Source organism: Apostichopus japonicus, chromosome 15 (assembly GCF_037975245.1).
Source record: "Apostichopus japonicus isolate 1M-3 chromosome 15, ASM3797524v1, whole genome shotgun sequence".
Classification (NCBI taxonomy): domain Eukaryota; kingdom Metazoa; phylum Echinodermata; class Holothuroidea; order Aspidochirotida; family Stichopodidae; genus Apostichopus; species Apostichopus japonicus.
Genome location: NC_092575.1, coordinates 26,650,719 through 26,671,773, shown reverse-complemented (window position 1 = coordinate 26,671,773; position 21,055 = coordinate 26,650,719). Strand labels below are relative to the sequence as shown.

The 21,055-nt window shown below is 36.6% G+C and overlaps 3 protein-coding genes across 6 annotated transcripts in view; 1 reads left to right on the top strand and 2 right to left on the bottom strand.

The window, feature by feature from the left end:
* LOC139981249 (uncharacterized) overlaps positions 1-4,918 on the top strand; it is a 110,753-nt gene extending 105,835 nt beyond the window's left edge. For both annotated transcript variants that reach the window (XM_071993476.1, XM_071993478.1), the window contains one exon: positions 455-4,918. In XM_071993476.1, coding sequence (XP_071849577.1) covers positions 455-756 — 302 coding nt within the window. In that variant the 3' untranslated portion in view covers positions 757-4,918. The remainder of the gene's footprint in view (positions 1-454) is intronic.
* On the bottom strand, positions 3,686-10,088 carry LOC139981279 (uncharacterized). Its single transcript, XM_071993538.1, has 3 exons — positions 9,950-10,088; positions 9,179-9,248; positions 3,686-5,614 (listed from the first exon to the last, which is right to left on the bottom strand). The coding sequence occupies exons 2-3, from the start codon at positions 9,240-9,242 to the stop codon at positions 5,328-5,330; spliced, it is 351 nt and encodes a 116-aa protein (XP_071849639.1). The 5' UTR covers positions 9,243-9,248; positions 9,950-10,088; the 3' UTR covers positions 3,686-5,327.
* Positions 10,089-12,417: 2,329 nt separating this feature from the next.
* On the bottom strand, positions 12,418-20,796 carry LOC139981277 (uncharacterized). Of its 3 annotated transcripts, XM_071993532.1 has the most exons (3): positions 20,400-20,796; positions 18,246-18,315; positions 12,420-15,353 (listed from the first exon to the last, which is right to left on the bottom strand). In XM_071993532.1, exons 1-3 carry the CDS (start codon positions 20,538-20,540, stop codon positions 15,073-15,075), a joined length of 492 nt encoding a protein of 163 aa, XP_071849633.1. In that variant the 5' UTR covers positions 20,541-20,796; the 3' UTR covers positions 12,420-15,072. The 3 variants fall into 3 exon arrangements, with proteins under 3 accessions (XP_071849634.1, XP_071849635.1, XP_071849633.1); XM_071993533.1 differs by lacking the exons at positions 18,246-18,315; positions 20,400-20,796 and adding an exon at positions 18,100-18,239 and having other exon boundaries at positions 12,418-15,378; XM_071993534.1 differs by lacking the exons at positions 18,246-18,315; positions 20,400-20,796 and adding an exon at positions 18,100-18,239 and having other exon boundaries at positions 12,419-15,353.
* Positions 20,797-21,055: the final 259 nt, after the last annotated feature.

The window sequence follows — 21,055 nt, the reverse complement described above, 5'->3', positions numbered from 1 at the left end:
TGTTAATTAATTGTATGCCATATATACATATATATAGAGAGAGAGGAAGTCCAGGCTGCATTTGCCATGTCAACTGGTGGACTATAACTGTCAGCTCTTTGCATTACTTGATATTTAGGAAACATCAAACAACAAAGTTTGTCATTAGAGTAACACACCCAACAAAGACTAAGTATATAAACTGTATTGTAGTCTCACTGCAGTGAAAAAATAATAATTAATGAAATTCAACCACTTGTTTCAAAGTAAACATTCTGGAGTTAAATCAGATTGTTTGTTTAGTTTCATTGAAGCTCTGAGCTTTAAGGTTTATTTTGCGAGTGTGTATAGAAACAAATCAGTGTTGTCTCACATTTCTGGATATTGTATGCATGAAACATGATCATTTTAATTCACTGTACATAGATTAATGTATGTAAAGTATTTACAATTTCCATTTCTTTCAACCTTACAGCCGTCATCAAATCGTTTGATCAGCTAAAGCAGAACTTATCAGAAAATCTTGATGTAGACCAATCTGCCCTTCTGGCAAATATTTTCCAACTTCCTGAGGAAGGAATTACTGATATCAAGAAGCACAAAACACCAGGAACTCTCTTATTGGAGAAGCTGACCAAAAAGTCACTGATATCTCCCACAAACATCACAAAATTGGAAAATGCCCTAACAGAACAAGGAAATGAAGAATGTGCGAAACTTGTCAGAGATTTTAGATGGAGAAATCCTGTAGTTCAAGCAACAATGTGTCCAGAATAATGACTGAAACCATATTGTGGGTTATTGTAAGCAAATCATAATGAATACGAACATCATATCACCAGTGGTGCTGTACGCAGGGAGTTGTTCACTTGATACGGGGTATGGAAGTCAGTGAGACATTTTTTTTCAAACCGTTATTATAGTTGGAGCTTATAAAACAGGACTGTTAGTTTAATTAAATATGTAGGAGTTAGATGAAATATTTCTCCTCCCTGTCTAACATGGTTATGTATGTATATATATATATATATACTCTATGTGACTACGTCCATATCGGTATACTTGCCTTGAATAAGCAAACAACTACAAGTAACATTTATATTCAGTCTTGTCTGGGTGCGCACGCGTGTGCGTGCGTGTGTGTGACGCCTTGTTGTAAACACGACATCTCAAAAAGAGCAGCTTGAAACAATATAATATTTAGCGTGTAGAAGTATTACATCAAGTAGCAGAAGGCTGTTGTTTTTGTACGTGGTCAAAGGTCATTTTGGGTCACCAAGGTCAAAATGTGTAAACTTGTGAAAACGATATTCTCAGGAAGGCAAGCTTGGACATATCTCATGTTACGTGTATAAAAGTACCACATTAAGTAGAAGTAGCCTATTGCTTTTTGGGGATGGCAAAGGTCATTTGAGGTCAAAGTGTGAAAACCCTGTAAACACGTAGCTCAAGAAGGTAAGCTTAAACCAATCTCATATTTAGTATCTTATTGTGACACGTTGAATTTAATATCCATATTGTTTTCGGGGGAGTTCAAAACTGATTTGGGGTTACCGGGAGTCAAATTGTGAGAACCTTGAAAACACAATATCTTAAGAAGGGTGGCTTGGACTCATCTCATATTTCTTGTGTAAAAGTACTACATTTTGTTAAAGTAGCCTTTAGTTTTCGAGGAAGTCAAAGGTAATTTGGGATAACCAGGCGTTAAATTGTGAACCTTGTAAACACAATACCTCAAGGAAGGAATCTTGGACCAATCCGACATTAAGAATTTAGTTGTGACACGTTAAATTTAAGAAGCCTGTTGTTCTTGGTGGGGGTCAAAGGTCACTTCAAGTCACCAGGGGTCAATCTGTTGAAGACATAACTTATGTTTGGTGTGTATGTATTCCACATTGAGTACAAGAACCATATAGTCATGGGAAGAGATCAACGCTCATTTGAGGTCACATTTTGAAAACCTTGTAAACCATATCCATATGTGCTTTATTCAAAAAGACAATAATTGTCCATTTTGGTGCCCGGAATATGAATATTGTGAAATTGAATTAGGCCTAGTTGACTACCTAGCTATAGTCTTTAGTAGGCTATTTCACATTGATACACGATAATTCATGTAACGTCATCGAAACTGCGATGCAATTTTGCGTTCTAGTTCATCATTGAATTGTTGATATCTTGGACTTGTTTATGACATAGTTGAACACAGCTAGAACATTTTTATAGAGAATAATGTGAACGTTAATTTGCAGTTTGCTGTTTCATGATTTGTTTTAATTTGAACCGCACGGCCATAGCCTGCGGAAAGGGGGAGGGGGTGGTTACAGGAAACAGCTGCCCCGAGGTTTCCACTTCCTAAATGAAAGTAGGCCTACAATAATGTGAACTCCTGGAGAGTATGCGCTATTTCAGTTAGTTTTACCGAAATGTTCTTATCAATTTTTCTGATATCATAGTGTGCAACCTCAATATTTTAGGCATGTTTTGTATGGATAGCCTTTAAAAGAACCAATGTGATATGTTCTGCCATGTTTACAACATACGTTAGAAACAATGGTCACAATGTACCATTTCTTCGAGCGGGAAGTGGGCCTCTAACATACTTTGCCCCACTAGTGATATCTCCTTAAACATTGCCTGACCCCTATAGCGACACGTGGTGAACCTGATCGTATCGTCACTAAGTAGTTTCATTATTAGTTTATCACACATTTGGAGTGTTAAATCAAAGCCCCCTTAGACCTTCTCTTCCCAATTAGTAAATAGAGTCTTACCCATTCCGATATTACGCCTTCCAACCTTCTCCGTGCAGTATATCATATCTCCTTGAACATAATATGCACTGTTGTTATCCTGTCACTAATATATGTATATATGTTCCGTTCCAAAGAAGTGCCATAAGCCCCATAAAGGGATCTTGGTCTGTGTGGTCTTCGAAGGATATTTAAGGAGGGTTATATTATTTGTCGCATAATAGAGCTGAATGTAACAATAACGTATCATTGCGAGCAATAAACTCTCTTGAAATCATTGAATAATGTTTGTTTGTCTCTGCTCTCACAACATGCTTATGTTATTACGTGTCACTGTAAGTATGTTTTAACTGCGTTAGAAAAGACATGACAATTGTAAAGCATAACATTTGTAGCTCTCAGTGGAAACCCTATGTTGTTACATACAAAATACGTATGTATGATATAGGTGTATACACGCAATAATTTGTTTTTATTTTAATATTCCAAACTAATTTTAGAATCCCACAACATTTTTTCAACTAAAGTAGAAACGATACTTCATATTCCAATCACGTTAATAACACGTAGTAGTAACACAGGTTGCAAACATTACAATCATGGTGAATTAAACACGTTCTCTTTATCAAACCCCTATGATTATGTGCTATATGGAAAGGTGGCGTCCTTTATGATGATACAGTTACAGCGTATGTGTTTATGAATCATTATTGCACATTTATTTTGCTGATGACGAGTCATTCCTTACCCAGAAGGGCCAAACATCTGTTAAAGGATTGAGACGTTGTTAATTGATAACCAACTGATTTTGAGAACATAATACCATATAGTTACATAAAACAATGGTATAGAAAACGCGCCCTCAGCTTTTACTACTCGCAACAATCTATCCCGTCCTCATGAATACTTTGAAATCATCAGTAACTAACGACGTCAATGTTTAGTTTGTATTCCCATCTATTATTTCCATACATCGGAATGTTCAGTAATACAATTGCATGACTTGGTGAGAAAGTTAATGCGAAACTGGGAATTCCAAATTCTACTGAAAAAAAACAGTACTTTATCTTGAGAACATGTCTTATTCTAGCCTGCTTTTCGTGAATAGAACATGCAAGGACATGTTTCCTGATTATTAATTATAATCATGCTCCCTGAAATCTGATGAAAATTATCATCAAGTATATACTCACTTCTTACATGCCACGAACACTAAGAACTTAACATTCCCGGCAAATTCTCTATTATCCCTGCTTATTACAAATCTTTCAGGCACTAGGACAGTTGCCATGCCAACGATACCAACCAACCGGAGCTGATATAAAATATAATAAAATAAATTTTATAAAATAAAATAATTTTACAGATGTGCAATATAGAATACTTTTTCATTTATCTAACTAGATGCTAAGTCAAACTTTTAAAAATCTGAGCATTATTGTTCCTGTACTTTAGAATGAGCAGCCGACAGCTGTGGGTTCCGTACTTTTCAAAAAATTATAGTTATTTTGGTCAAATTTGAATTTTTGGAATGAGAACATGACCGACTGAGTTAAAAAAAATCGGTATATTTTCAATGAAGTTAAAAGGATTTAGTAAGATTGATCAAGTTTAGTTTTAAAGAGGAACCCGGAATATGGTGAGAATGAAAATGATTCAACAGATGTATCAAATTAAATCATTTCCGATTTAGTTTAAAGTAAGTCAAAATTTCCAAAATTGAGGAGTATTTTTACTCTGATTTGAAAAGCTTGCAGTCGACAGTTTGATTCGTACGTACTTTCCATCAAAGAAAAAAAAATTGGTCAAATATGACGTTTGAAATGAAAACATGCCCGACTTAGTTAAAATGGTTTATTTTCAATGAAGTAACTGGATTTAACACCATTGATGAGTTGTAGTTTTGAAGAACAGTCCGGCAAATGTAAAACATATCTTGGGAAATATTTATCAGTAAAGTAGGTATCATATGTAAAAAATGGACTTTATGTGAACATGTATAATACCATAGATGCTTGTATATATCGACAACAAAATAATTCGTTTTGCTTTAATATCGTTATATTTTTTCCTTCTCGGATTGGATAGGATTCTAACAACCCGTAGATTATGTCAGGTATTTCTTCTTCTTCCAATGGCTTTCTTGTTCACTCCCTCCCAATGGTGGATGATGGTAGTGAGAAGGACAGACAGTGGGGAGTAGTGCACTTAACATATTTTAAATTTATATATAGGGCGTCCAGAATCAACGAAGATACATTCATCATACGGAATATTCAATTTGTAGATCACTTTATGTTGATCAGTTTGACAGTTACAGTTCATCTATGAGACTTCACCTTTTTCATTATTTCTGTTTCACTTTTGGTAAGTAATGTATCAACTGTAACTGCTGAAAACGGACTGGGGTAGGGGGGGGGGGGGTGATTGGAATGCAAACAGGGATTGTAGATTACGATTTCAGGCCAACAAAGAACATTTATTTTACTTAGAAACATGGTGCTTTAGGAGAAATGATTGTCTCAATTTATATAATCTACAATTCTGGTCTCACAAACTTCCTGGAGACCTAATTATTATTCATTTAATCAGCGATTATTCTTCCTCACTCCCGTCGTCATCCTCATATTCATCTGATTCATCCTGAGCTTCCTCATCATGTTCCTTTTGGTCTTCAGCTGGTTTCTTCTTCTTGAACTTCTTTTTCAATTTCCGAACGATGCCAATACCAGTGGCAGTTCCTGCTACCGCGAGTGATGTATTGGCAACAGCGGCTGTTATTGCAGACACTGCACCGGTTGCTCCCATAGACTGACAGACTGCTACTAGACTACCAACTGCGACTGGCCCAGTCGCTGACATGAGCGAAGCAGCCAATGAATCTGTGGTGGACAAAAATGAAGTTGCATGTGAGTAAATGTAAAATTATAAAATGATCGAGTTATGCAGCCTATGTTTAGCATATTAAGTACTTTACAGAACACACTGGGTAGATCTATAGTGAGCCTGAATACTTTTACTAATCCTCGTGAAGTTATGCTCTTGTTAGAACCCGGGTAATTTGAAAATATAGTGCATAATATTTGTGCAAGATGGAGTACTCGTGCACTCGCCTACAGCCTTTTACTCGCACACGTACTCATACTAAGATGACTTGTAAACTTTCATTGGTACTTAATCATGTTACACTCTCACTATACGAGTCGGACTTGAGGTAGTCAGAATAAGACGGAGCATATATAGCCGAGAAAATGCTACATACCATAGGCTACAACATGATTAGTTAGGATATAGGACGAATAATATACAACCAAGACTGATAGGCTATGTGTTTAGTAAAGATAGGACGAAGAATATAACCAAGATTCATATGCTAAATATTTAGGTATGTTAAGACTTAGAATATATACAGCCAACATTCATAGGCTACATGTTTAGTTAGGACGAAGAAGATATAACCAAATCGGATTCATAAGCTTCATGTTTACGTCGAATAGTACAATATATATAAGTATGGCTCATAGGCTACTGGAGTTTCATGTCATTTCCAATACTTATAACAAGACAAATCTCCCTCTCTCAAATTGAATAAATGGTGCTTAAAAATTCTCATATATAACTTGAGTTATATATTCACCGTTGAATAAGGGGAAACTCGAAAACAGAATTCGAGGTACAGACGTTTTCCATGTTATTACAGATGGAGATAGAGCCAATCGTTGTTTTAAAGTCTTTGCATCTTTATTACAGAGAGAAACCACACAACCATTCAGGGTTACATCAAATGAGATGGGAAGGGGGTAGGGCGGGATAGTGGTAGGTGAGCTGCTATCCCTTCAACATTTTAATATTCATCATTGAGTAACCCTCAATCTTCAATGCTTCTCAATGCTTTTAAAGGTGTACCCCTGAGAACTTGGACTTTCAAAGATACTAAAGCCTAGTTAACAATAAATTGAATGTTATCCTATAAATGACATAAAAAAGACTTCTTTACAAGTTTGGGGCAAATTAGCACATTAGACAAAGCCTAAAAAAATTATCTCCAGTAATTCAAGTGACTACATTATTTGGTAGACTATAAAGCAATTGATTATTATTTTGTACATAACTTCGCAGAAGAGGACAATCTTGTTGATAAACCAAAGAATGGTACGGTATAAAAGTTAAATAATATGTTGCGTTTCAGTCTATAAACAGCTATATTATCACTTGAAATTCAAAATCAGCAAAACTTTGCAAACTGCTATTCTGGGGTAAAAATATTTTTAGTTTTTTTTTATTTAATGAAAAGTGTAATATCCCATAGGTTTAAACGTCAAAACAATTGTAAACCACATGGCCACATGGTGACTCATTTATAGGAAAAATATGAATGTCACTGACATGTTCATATTTGACATTAAGATCCAAATTGTGGTGCCTATCGTTCCCTTTGGAAGCTGTTGTACGGAGTCTTCATTTTATTCAGTTATAGACATGTATCTATCCACAACAATATATGTTATGTGGGATCGATGTAATCATCATGGTACTGTTGTACATAATGATCCCTGAATTTCCCAAAACGCTTCTTTTTTAGTTTGGAAAATAGTAGCTATTTAAGATGCCAATAAATTAATATTAAAGTGCTTTAGAAATCTAAGGTCTGAGTGGTGTAAACCTTAAAACGCTGAAGCAAATATGGATAATTATGATCTTCACATTTCACAGGGGAACTAGTTGCATCAGTTACAAGTTGTATATCTTAGTTCTGCCCACAAGGCCCAAGTATTTGACCTTCTGATGGAGGGACCATTTTCCAAGAAACATATGAGGGAACAACTTTTAAGTCTAGTGGTCCCATCATTAGTGAATTCATTTAGCCCTCATCGATCTTGATAATAGCTCTATTGCCGGATAATGGTGAGTTGCATGTTTGAGGTACTGTATGACCAAGGGTCTCGATAGTTATTTCTTGAAGTCAAAAATTGACTTTTAGGTGCATTTAGCTTTAGAAATGAGATAGTTGTTGCTGGTTGCACAATTCTGGATAATCCCACAGAATAATTCATAGCTTTGTAACCTATTGCATTAGAATGTTAATAGTGTCCAAAATGACATTTTTAATGATATATACATGTTCAACAGTGTTCAAAGGACTATAAAATCTGGATCAATTTGTTAGTTACAGAGCTAATTTGTTATTTTGAATACATTTTGTGGGTAGTGCAACCATTTGGTGCAGTTTGAGCAAAGTATGAGGTGCTCGTCTGGCAATCCCTTGGTAAAATGACACACACTGCAGCTTGAAATTCCATCCCTCGAATCAAATTCCGTCCCTCGCAAAAATGAGGGCCAGCCCCCTAATTTTCTTTAATTTTCTTTAATGTAAGCTGTTAGTGTGCAAGGTATCATTTGTTGACACTATCACATATATCATTAAACAGCCCCTTTTTTCAATCGGAAAACTAGACTTTCGTGTCTGAAAACGGGAGGAACGAAATTTTGACCTAACTTATTATATTTTTCTCAACTTTAAAAAATACTTTTTAAACTTTTATCGTGATCATGAATTATGCCTTAAAGTATGAGAAAAACTTGATCAACCCTACCTGATCTATCATGAAGTCATTTTAGTTAAATTCTGTCAACATCAACACTCAAGTCTCGGGTTGACTCGGTTTAGCTCGTCCAACAAGGGATCATTGCAATATTTTGGGGTTGAAAAAATAGAAGAGTGAGAGAATAGACCATCGAAAATGATGCCACTTTTAAAGTTTTAAATATCATCATAGATTCAGTCCAGACGTAATGAGAGATGGAAAGGGTAAAATCTCATAACCCTTGAAACATTCGTATTGCATTCAAATTCTCAATGCAAAAGTATATTTATTGAAGATGTGACACATTTCCTTTAGTTTTATAGACAGGGGTTATACATAATAGCCTCAGCCACACACCCCGTGACGATGGTAAGAGTTAACAATTTTAGTGCAGACGTGCCCGGAAAATATCACACTTGTAGAAATTCTCTGAAATAAGTAAGCGCAAAGTGTGGAGGGGATGGCATCCTCAACCCACAACTATCAGAAGAAAAGGTTCATTCAGCATTTAGCCGAGTGAGATTTAAACCGCTACAATAAATGTGCGGAAGACCACAATCAACCTACACCGGAGTAGGCTTCATTGCTCCATGGCATCACCCACTGCTGTATTTAATCTTTGATTCTCCTCTGGCCTTCGCATATAGGCTCAGAGCTCCGCCTAAATCAGTCAGGAGAATTTTTGAAACCCCCAACCGCACGAACATATGCATACCTACTCCATCTCACACATACATAGTCGACAAACATCCCTGCTCATATCGGACAAGCTTTGGTGGACAGAAGGATATAGCTAATAAACATTCAAATTGCAGACCGTCGAAGCCAAACTCAGTCATATCCTGAACTCAAAAGACTTACCTGCCGCAATGCCTGCTTGAGTGAAACCAAGAAGCTGAACACCAGCAACTATTAGAAATGCCATGTTTATCTGAAAAGAATAATTGACCACAGAGTTTTACCCATATCGATGTGTTTAATGCAGAGTGCAATTTGGAACAATACGGTCCAATCCGTAGCAACAGACTGAGGGAGTATCTGACAATTTTGAAACAATTTTTTGGTTTTATCCTTATCGATGGAAATTTTGTGTCATATTAAATATAATATACATTTTTAATAATATTCTTCTAAATTAACATGTTGCTGAGCAAAATGTTAGCTCGAACGCTGCAAATAAGCTACAATAGAAAAGTTCGAACATAGTTATCAGTTGCGGATAGTATCTATACAAGGGGAGAATGTCAGGAGAGAAATCACCGGTTACTCGTAAAAATGAATGTCTGCCGGATATTCGAAGGATAACTCTGTCTTTAAAAGAAATCACGGCAATTGTTGTAGCCTGCAATGTCCTTGTCATTCAGCGCAAAAATGGACAAAAGCGATCTCTTCATGTGTTCAGGTTTAACAACATAAAACCTATATATGCATGGATACGCTTAAAGTTAACATGACATGACAATAACGTAAATTTGAGTGTAATCAACAATATGTGATATCACGTTATAGTAGGTGGGCCAATTCCCCTGCATCGACTACGCATATTGTGATTGAACAAACATTTATTAGAAAAAAAAAGGAAATTGTTTCCCACTTCATAAATAAAGTCAAACGTGACACTGGGTCACTTACCTTGTATACAGGAAATGCTACCCTACTCCGATGTATTAAATATGCAAGTTGAAGCGAAACATGTAAAGTGTATGTATCTCTTCGTCATTTGTTTTGTGTTTGTATGACTGTTCTTCGCGATGCAGTATGTGCGTGTATCTGGCCAACGGTAAATTTAATATCGTGTACAGACCGTTAATAGCTTCTAACACGTAATGGGATTTCCTTTCCCACCGCGGTAAAGGCCATCATTTGCATACCTCGCTTCTCATTGGCTGGGTCTTGCACATTTGATGCAGAATTATTCAAATTGGGAAGTTCTTGCTAACGCTATGTACGCGTGTGTGTATGTATTTCGATGACATTGGATAAAGCGAAGCAGCTAGTGCTAAGCTCAGGGGCCCCTGCTCAATATATGGCTTCAGCTGCGATGCCCTGTTATCTTTACTTCGTTTAGACTGCACTATAAATTTAACATTGTGTAGTAAAGGCACCATGATAGATATGATGTTGACCTGGACAGTTAATTTGTTAACCAGAAAGGAATCAGACAAAAGCACGAGCCTCTTGGTATGTCATTGTTCATTCGGAAAGAAAAAAATGCCTGGAAGGATTTAGCCGCGTTTTAATAAACTATCCAGAAATTCTTACCATACCACCCTATAAGTGTTTAAATGGTCTTCACTGGCTTCCTTTTGCGTACAGATTCATCGTTTAACCCATTCTGCTTGTCTACTTATATCTCTGATCTCTTTGTCAAGTATAATCCTACTCGGAATTTGTCTCTTCTGAAAGAAGCAAACACAATTCGGGTCTGGGGTCGGGTGGGGGGACGGTGGAGTGTTTCGTTCTCACATCTCCACGTAGTTGGTATAACTTACTCCTTGAAGTCAGGCTTGGCCGAAATGTCAGTAAGTTTAAGAAGAAAGTAAACAACTTACTCCGAAGCTAATGCTCTTGATGACATTTCTTTGATTAGTCTTGTGAATTTGTGTGTTTGTCTTAATGATCGTCACTATCAATATCGTTATCATCGTCGTCATCGCCATCGTCATCGTCATCGTCGTCGTCATCGTCGTCGTCGTCGTCATCGTCGTCATCGTCGTCGTCGTCGTCGTCGTCATCGTCATCGTCATCATCATCATCATCATCATCATCATCAATACCATTGTACGAGGGCAGCAGTGACCTTTGCCCGATTTCGACCCAACGGAAAGTTCCCTTTCAACCACGCTTAGGAAAAAACACATCAGCAACGTTGACAGACATTCCCATATTACGAATTCCAACTTTCTCCCTGCAGTTTATCATATCTCCTTGAACCGATTCACTGTTGTTATCTTGTCAAACGAATCTATGTATCTTCCCTTCCCAAAGAAGTTCCATCAGCCCTATATTGGGGTCTGTGTGGTCTTGGATGGGTTTTTAAGCAGGGGTCGATGGTCCCAAAATACAGCTGAATATAAAAATACCCTGTGTTGCGAGCAAAATAATCTCTTGGAATCATTGAACAATGTTGGTATTCTCTGCTCTCACACTGTAGTTGTGCTATTACTTCTTAATAACCCTGTTTGAATGGACTTGTAGGTTTGTTGGGAACAGGACATTTCGCCCAACAACCATTTCCCCCAACTGCCATTTCGCCCAACCTTACCATTTCGCCCAACCAGCCTGGTCATTTCGCCCAACCAGCCTGGTCATTTCGCCCAACCAGCCTGGTCATTTCGCCCAACCAGCCTGGTCATTTCGCCCAACCTTGATTAAATATGATACTTCAAAAGGACACGTTCGGGAATTGTTAACGTTACAGGATACGAACCGAATATTAAGGAAACTTGAGGATTGATCAGTGTGTTAGGGGTTAGGTTTGATAGTAAACGTTCGAATATTAAGGAATATTAAGGAAACTTGAAGTCCTTTACTTTGTATAACTTTACCAAGGAAACGTTCGGGAATTTTTAACGTTACAGGATACGAACCGAATATTAAGGAATCTTGAGGATGGATCAGTGTTTTAGGGGTTAGGTTTGATAGTAAACGTTCGGGAATTGTTAACGTTACGGGATACGAACCGAGTATTAAGGAAACTTGAAGTCGTGGTTTAATTGATTACATATGTGATTACATATGTGGTTACATTGATTAAATATAGTACTTCAATATTACGGACGGGTTTTATATATATATATATATATATATATATATATATATATATATATATATATATATATATATATATATATATATATATATATATATATATATATATATATATATATATATATATATATATATTGATATATATATTTTTTTTTTTTTTTTTTTTTTTTTTTTTTTTTTTCAATTTAATAAGGAAACGTTCGGGAATTGTTAGTCAGTAGGATGGATCAGTGTTTTAGGGGTTAGGTTTGATAGGTTTTCATGAAGACCGGTTCCCCTGTGTTTGTATAACATTAGATTAACACTATGTAGAACTAGATAAACACATAACTGATGTGACCAAAACCCTTGATTAATGCCTGGCGGACTTGATAAACGCTTGACCGAAGTCATCAAGCAGAACAATAGGTAATAATAATAATTTAACCCAAAATAAATCAAATTGAACTAGTGAACTAGAAACGGTTATATTATTCCACACCGATTCCCCTTTGTTTGTATAATAATATAACTTCCATTGTATGCGTAAACGCCTAAAGTAGTGTAATCCTCCCATTATACCCGAAATAACTGCTCAGACTCCGATCGATATTGAGAGGACCTCACTTTATTTACCTATTACGAAGTAACCTAACCCAAAATAAATCAAATTGAACTAGTGGAATAGAAAAAGTAATATTATTCTGACTGAATATTAGTAAAAATAAGGTTGGGCGAAATGACCAACATGGTTGGGCGAAATGACCATGCTGGTTGGGCGAAATGACTATGATGGTTGGGCGAAATGACCATGCTGGTTGGGCGAAATGACCAGGCTGGTTGGGCGAAATGACCAGGCTGGTTGGGCGAAATGGCAGTTGGGCGAAATGGTTGTTGGGCGAAGTGACTAGAAAGCGGTTTGTTATTTAACTGTTTGAGATGCGTGAGAAACAGCATGACAATTGTAAAGCATATCCCTTGAAGCCCTCAATAGTAATCCTATATTGTTACATTCCAAGTACTTATGTTATATATATGTAATATGCACTCACTTAATATTTTTATCATATTCCAAACTAATTTTAGGATGCCAGAATAATGTTTCGACTTCAGCAGAAACGGTACTTCATAATTTAAATCACGTTATAGTAACACGGGTTGCAAGCACTATAATAATGGTGAATTAAACACGTTCTCTATATCAAACCCCCATAAGTATGTGATATATGGAAAGGTGGCGTCCTTTTTTTTTTGTTAATTGATAACCAACTGATTGTGAGAACCTAATACCATAGTTACATAGTAAATTGGTATAGAAAACGCGCCCGCAGTTTTTGCTACTCGCAACAATCTATCCCATCCTCATGAATACTTTAAAATCATCAGCAATTAATGACCTCAATGTTTAATTTGGTTTCTCCATCTATAGTTTATTTCCTGATATCGGAATGTTCAGTATTACAATAAAATGACTTGGTGAGGAAGTTAATATGAAACTGGGAATTCCAAATTCTACTGAAAAACACAAAACAATACTACATCTTGAGAACAATTATTATTCTAGCCTGTTTATCGTGAATAGAAAAACAAGGACACTCTTTTGTCTATTTTTTTTTATATTTATTATTGATTATACCTAGTCTCCCTGAAATCTGATGAAAATTATGAAGTATATACTTAATTTTTACATGCCACGCACACTAAGAACTTAGCATTCCTAACAAATTATATATAATACCTTGTTGCAAATCTGTTAAGCACTATGACAGTTGCCAGGCTAACGAATCCAGCCAACCCCAGCTAACTGTAAAAGAATAATTCTACAGATGTGCAAATTAGAATACTTTTTCATTTATCTAACCAAAGCTAAGTCAAACTTGTCAAAATCTGAGTATTATCTTTCCTGTAGTTTAGAATGAACAGTCGACAGCTTTGAGTCCCTGACTTTTCAAAAATTAAAGGCATTTCGGTCAACTTTGAATTTTTGGAATGAACACATGACCGACTGAGGTAAAATATTGGTGTATTTTCACTGAAGTAACTGGATTTAGCAAGATTGATGAAGTTGAATTATAAAGAATAGCCCGCGGCAAATAATAAGAATGAAAATCATTCTACAGATGTGTCAAATAGAGTAATTTCCCACTTACGTTATTAATAGGGACTATTTTCACTCTAAATGGAATGAAAGTTTGCAGTCGACAGTTTTGAGCCGTACGTACTTTCCATCAAAGAAAAAAACAATTTAGGTCAAATGTGACTTTTGAAATGAAAACTGACCGACTGGGTTAAAATGGTTTATTTTCAATGAAGTAACTGAATTTACCACCATTGATGAACTGTTGTTTTGAAGAATAGTCCGGCAAATGTAAAACTTATCTTTGGAATATTTCTCAGTAAAGTGGGTATCATATGTACAAAATGGACTTAATGCGAACATATATAATTACATAGATGCTTGTATATAATGACAACAAAATAACTCGTTTTGCTTTAATATCGCTATATTTTTCCTTCTCGGATTGGATAGGATTCCAACTTCTCGAAGATTCTGTCAGGTATTTCTTCTTCTTCCAATGGCCTTCTTGATCACTCCCTTCCTATGGTGGATGATGGTATAGAGGAGGACAGACAGTGGGGAGTAGTGTACAAAAAAAAATAATATTTGATAAAGGGTTTCCAGAATAAAAGAAGATACATTCATCATACGTTATATCTAATTGTAGATCACTTGATGTAAATAAGTTTGACGGTTACAGGTCATCTATGAGACTTCACCTTTTTAATTATTTCTGTTTCACTTCTGATAAGTAATTTATCAACTGTAACTGCTGAAAACGGACTGGGGTATGATTGGAATGCAAACGGGTTTTGTAGATTACGATTTTAGGCCAACAAAGAAAATTTACTTTTCTTAGAAACATGGTGCTTTAAGAGAAATGATTGTCTCAATTTCTATAATCTGCAACACTGGTCTCACAAAATTCATGGTGACTTATCAGCGATTATTCTTCCTCACTCCAGTCATCCTCCTCATACTCATCTGACTCATCCTGAGCTTCCTCATCATGTATCTCTTCGTCTTCAACTGGTTGCTTCTCGAACTTTTTCAATTTCCGAACGATGGCATAACAAGTGGCAACAACTACTACCGCGAGTGATGTATTGGCAACAGCGGCTGTTATTGCAGACACCTCACCGGTTGCTCCGATAGACTGACATACTGCTACTAGACTACCAGCTGCGACTGGCCCAGTCGCTGACATGAGCAAAGCAGCCAATGAACCTGTGGTGGACAAAATTGAAGTTGCCTGTAAATGAACAATTATAAAATGATCGAGTTATGCAGCTTCTGTTTAACATATTAAGTATTTTACAGAACACACTGGGCAGACCTGCAGTGAGCCTGGATACTCTTACTAGTCCTCATGGTTTTATGCTCGTGTTAGAACCCGGGTCATATGAAAATATAGTGCATATTATTTGTGCAAGATGGAGTACTCGTGCACTCGCCTAGAGCCTTGTACTCGCACACGTTCTCATACCAAGATGACTTGTGTACTATTATTTGGACTTATACTCTTACACTCTCACTATGCGAGTATGACTTTAGGTAGTAAGGGTAGGAAGAAGAACATATAACCAACACTGAGAAGCTGCATTATGTTAGGATAGGACGATAAATATATGACCAAGGTATGGCTACATATCACGTTTAGTTAGGTTAGGACGAAGAATATACAACCAAGACTGAATAGTCTGTTATATTTAGTAAAGACATGACGAAGAATATATAACCAAAATTAGGCTACATGTTTAATAAGAATAGGAAGAAGAATATAACCAAGATTCGTTGGATACTAGGTTAGTTAGGATAGGAGGAAGACAATATAACCAAGATTTATAGGCTTCGTGTTTAGTTTAGAACTGCGTATCTGGAGTTAAGTAAAAGGAGTAAGGAAAGTGTAATTTCCTCATGTTTTAATTTCAAAGCAATTTTAAATCACACATCCACATGGTAACTCATTTGATAGGAGAAATATGAAATGTCACTGACATGTTCATATTTGACATTCAAGATCCAAATGGTGGTGCCTATCGTTCCCTCTGGAAACTGTTGTTTACGGAGTCTTCCTTTATTCAGTTATAGAAGTGTATCTATTCACAACAATATATGTGATGTGGGATCGAGTCATCATGGTACTGTTGTACATAATGATCCCTCAATTTCCCAAAACACTTTTGTATTTTGGAAAAAAAAAGTAGCAATTTATGTTGTCAATAAATTAATATTAAAGGTTTTTAGAAATCTCAGTTAAGAGTGTGAATATTTAAAAATCTGAGGCTTATAAGGATAATTATGATCTTTAACATTTCACAGGGAAAAAATCGCACTTTATCAGGTGGCCGTATAACGGTAACCACATAGTATATGGAGCTAACTTTCGGTTGATGCGATTACAGATATGATATTTTTTTTATGATCGAGGTTTATCCAAATATGATCGAGCCAGCTGGAAACTTCCCAGATAAATTGGTTTAAACATAAAACGTTTCACTGTGTGGAACATTTTATTACAATCTTTCTCTTGTACACCTTATAAAGTACTAGTTGCATCAATTAAACGTTTTATATCTGTCCACATGGCCCACGTTTTGATGGAGGGACCTTTTTATCCAAAAATCTGTGGGACTAATTTTGAAGTCTAGTGGTTCCATCATTGGTGAATTCATTTAGCCCTCATGGATCTTGATAATAGCTCTATTGATGGATAATGTTGACTTGCTTGTTTGAGGTACTGTATGACCAAGGGTCTCGAAAATTATTTCTTCAATTAAAAAGAATGACTTTTAGGTGCATTTAGCTTTAAATCTGAGATAGTTGTATTGTTGTTGCTGGTTTACAATTCTGGATGTTTTGCAAAGAATAATATATACCAATAAATTTCGCGATGCCCGCCATCCCCATTATTTTCCTTTGACCTCATTTTTTTCAATTTTAGAAAATATTCTTGAAACTTTTCTTGTGTTCCTAATTTATGCCTAAAAGTATGAAAAAAACATGATGAAACCTACCTTATCTATACATAAGTCATTCTAGTCAAAGTCCGTCCCATGTTCACAAACATTGTAATTTCTGGCGTCACAATATTGGTCTCTAGTAACACATCTTCGGCAGTATTCTTTCTAACCTCATGAAATATTTCATAAAGTGAATGTTTCCTTAAATTAACATCAACATTCAAGTCTCGGTTTGACCATGTTAAGCTCTCGTCCAACAAGGAATTACTGCAATTTTTGGAGTTTGAAAACAAAGAATGATTGGGAGAATAGATTATCGAAAAAGATGCCACTTTTAAAGCCTGCTCAAGTTTTAAATTTCATCATAGATCCAGTCCAGACGTAATTTGATTGGGAAGGTAAAGATCCTATAAATACGTTGTGAGATATTCGATTTGCATTAAAAGTGACATTTTCTATTTATTTTAATTAGAAGGGTTTATACCTAATAGCCTTATCCACACACGCAGCCACACACTCAGCCTAACACCTCCTTGTGGACGGTTGTGAGATTTAACAATTATCAGTGCAGACGTGCCCGGAAAATATTTTACTTGTAGAGACTTCGTATGGTTGGTTAAAATCCGTTCCGTGATTGAATTTCATCCGGTTCACGAAAAGAGGTCAATTTCATATCTTGCACTGGTTGGAAATTGGTTAGCGCAAGGTGTGGAGAGGTGGCATCCTAAGCCCCCAACTATCAGGGGAAAGGGTTCACTCAGCATTTAGCCGAGTGAGAATTAGACCACTACTTTAAATCCTCCCCCCCCCCCCATCTCTTTAACGTCGCAAGTTTTTACTTTATTTTGGGAGCAAGCCCACCAAACACCCTACATCAGAGTCGGCTTCAATGCTCGATTGCATCACCCCCTGATGTATTTAATCTTTGATACGCATTAAGGTTCAGACCTCCACCTCAATAAGTCAGGAGAAGTTTCGAATCCCCCATCTCCACACATACACAAACATACCTTTGAAATTATGCTCACCCCACTGTCGGCAGACATCCCTGGTCATATCGGAGAAGCTTTGGTCGACAGAAGAATATAGCTAATAAACATTTAAAGTGCAGACCGTCGAAGCCCACTCCGTCATATCATGAACCTAAATGACTAACCTGCCGTAATGCCTGCTTCAGTGAAGCCAATATACTGAACACCAGCAACTATTAGACCTGCCATGTTTATCTGAAAAGAAGAAGTTTACCACAGGCAGAGTGTTTAATTAAGGCAGAGAGGAATTTGCAACTATATGGGTACGATCCGTCATATACAGGACTAAAAGTGGCGTAGGCCTAACCAGCCTTTTGCATCTGGGTTAGTGGAGAAAAGAATTGGGATGGAGGTGGTGGACATACATATTTTACAATAGCCTACTGTACATTTCGCATCTAAATCTATTACTTTTCTGTATTGTGTTAGCGCCCTCTTCAGGTGGAACTCTTTGTACGAAATATCAGCCATTTATCAATCACTGCTTTGCCTGCGTACAGATGTTTTCTGTAGCATTTGTGGTGAATTATGAGAAGTTTTGGTCGGTTAATTTAATATGTATTTACAGATTGTTTATGAATATATACGTATCTTGAGTGGGATTTTTGTTTAGGTACATTAGGTCTGTTACGACTTATTTCTGCACTGTGATCAGAGTGCAGGAGGGTTGTTGTTTTTCAGTGCTGTTTCAACGGAGAAGCTGACAGATGGTAGAGTGATGATTGGTAATGAATGTTTTTACACCAGTGACTATACTAGTGCTGGCCACCTCATTTTGTTGCGCAGGCTGTATGTTTATACAGGAAGTACCATTCCTGTGGGAAATACATCATTTGTACTTATTGTTTAGGATGTTCCAGAGTGCTAAACTGTGTTTAGTGAGGCACTAATGTGAAGCATGAAGCAAAAAGGTGTTTGTTTATTTATTTATTCTCATGTTATAGTTAATATTGGAACACCATGTTGATGATCATGATATGTCATTCATGGTGAGAACTACGGTGGTTTTCGTGGCAGTGGCATGTATTACGTTGTATAGAGATGTTGAATGCGGTAGACTATATGTACGGCAACTGTTTTATAGTTCTATGTTTTACAATATGTAATGCTCAAAGTCATATTATTATTTCCTCAGTGTTTAGTTGGTTCTGATGGACGAGATGAAATAGTCTTGTCGTGTTGGTCCTTAAGTGGAGAAGGGGAAGTGGAAAGGGGGCGAAGGGAAGAGGAAGTTGGAAAGGGAGTTCGGGAAGGGGAAGGGGTCTCGTTGAAGAGTTGTTGTTTGACACTGTTGATTATACTGTTGTTAGACATATCATGTGCTTACAGATTTCCTTAGGCTCAATTTTAATTTGAAAGTAAAAATTTAATCATGCATTTGGTAAGGTGACGATCAGCTAGCTGAGACACATGGAAGGCTTATTGGTTGCCGAGTTCTACCTTGTAAAGAAGTTGACTGTATTTACCTTATTACTAATATATATCTTTCAGTCAGAGATATTTACATGGTAATGTAGTTTTATAGCTGACCAGTTGTGATTCTTAAAGGGGATATGATGAATTGGGATATGTAGCTCAATGCAATGTTGTATTACATGTTATTGTTATGTTGTTGTTCATGGGTAACTTACATTATAAGTAGAGTGAGAGAAATGAACTTTATTGAGGATCTTATTATGTATGACCTTTCTTGAAAAGAACCTGGTTACTGTTGGTGGCAAATTTAAAAGGGTATTAAGGCTAATAGCACAAGTTTGATTATGCATGAGTTATATAATATTTTGGTTTGGTTATTTTTCAGTTAATCGCTCGCTTGCTTGCTCGCAAGCTGGCAGATTGCCAGATTGACAGTTGTCAAGATCGAGCAAAGGACCTTACAGACGCCTCCTTGTTATCTTTTGGGTGAAAGCACATCAATACTCATGAATGAGCGTCTGCCGGATATTCTATGAAGAGCTCGATGTTTTTAAAAAGAAACCACGGCAAATTGGTAGCATACGTACAACAGCTAAAAATGGACAAAAGCGCTCCCTACATGTGTTTAGGTTTAAGACCAGAAAAAAAATATGTATATGCAGATATAGCCTACGTCTACACTTAACATTGACATGGTAATAACGTTAATTTGAATGTAGTCGACAAAACATTGATAACACGTTATAGTAGGTGGGCCTATACATTTGCATCGACTACTTATGTAGCGATTGACAAACATTTATTTGAACTGTTTCCAGTTTCATGTAAGCCTATAGATCAAATCGTGACAATGGGCCACTTACCTTGTATACAGGATTTACTACCCTACTCCGATGTATGTAGTATGCAAGTTGAAACGAATCATGTAAAGTGCATGCATATCCTCGGCATTTGTATGACTGTTGTTCTAATCGTCGCGATGCGGTACGTGCGTGTATATGCATCGGTATAGTCTATGTTATTCATGTACAGACCGTAAATAGCTTATATGACGTTAGGGGAATTCCAGCTGCCTGTTTTGTGGATAAGTACTGACGATATGCTTGGTCAGTTATGCATCTAAGACGTCGAAACTATGATCACGTGGCGTAAATTTTGAAAATATAAACAAAAACATAAGCACGTTCGTTGTTGCATGTGTATTGTTTCTGGCATTGACAACAATACGACCCGTACTGTCATTGTTAACAACACGAACCAGTACGTGACAAACGCCTTCTTGTGCCATATTGCGTAGCACGTTTCACGCTTGTATATCGTTGTCCTTTACTTGGAAATACAGAGAAGTTTGACGTTAGTAGTTTAGTACCAGATTTTTTCAATTTCGTGCCCATGCGGGCTCTATTGTTGGTGTAGTGCTAGGCTATTTACTAAAAGTGACAGTAGCTTAATAACTGATCACACTTTATTATCATTAGTGCCAATATGTGTAAAAGGGTTAGAGTGCAATCCAACAAGA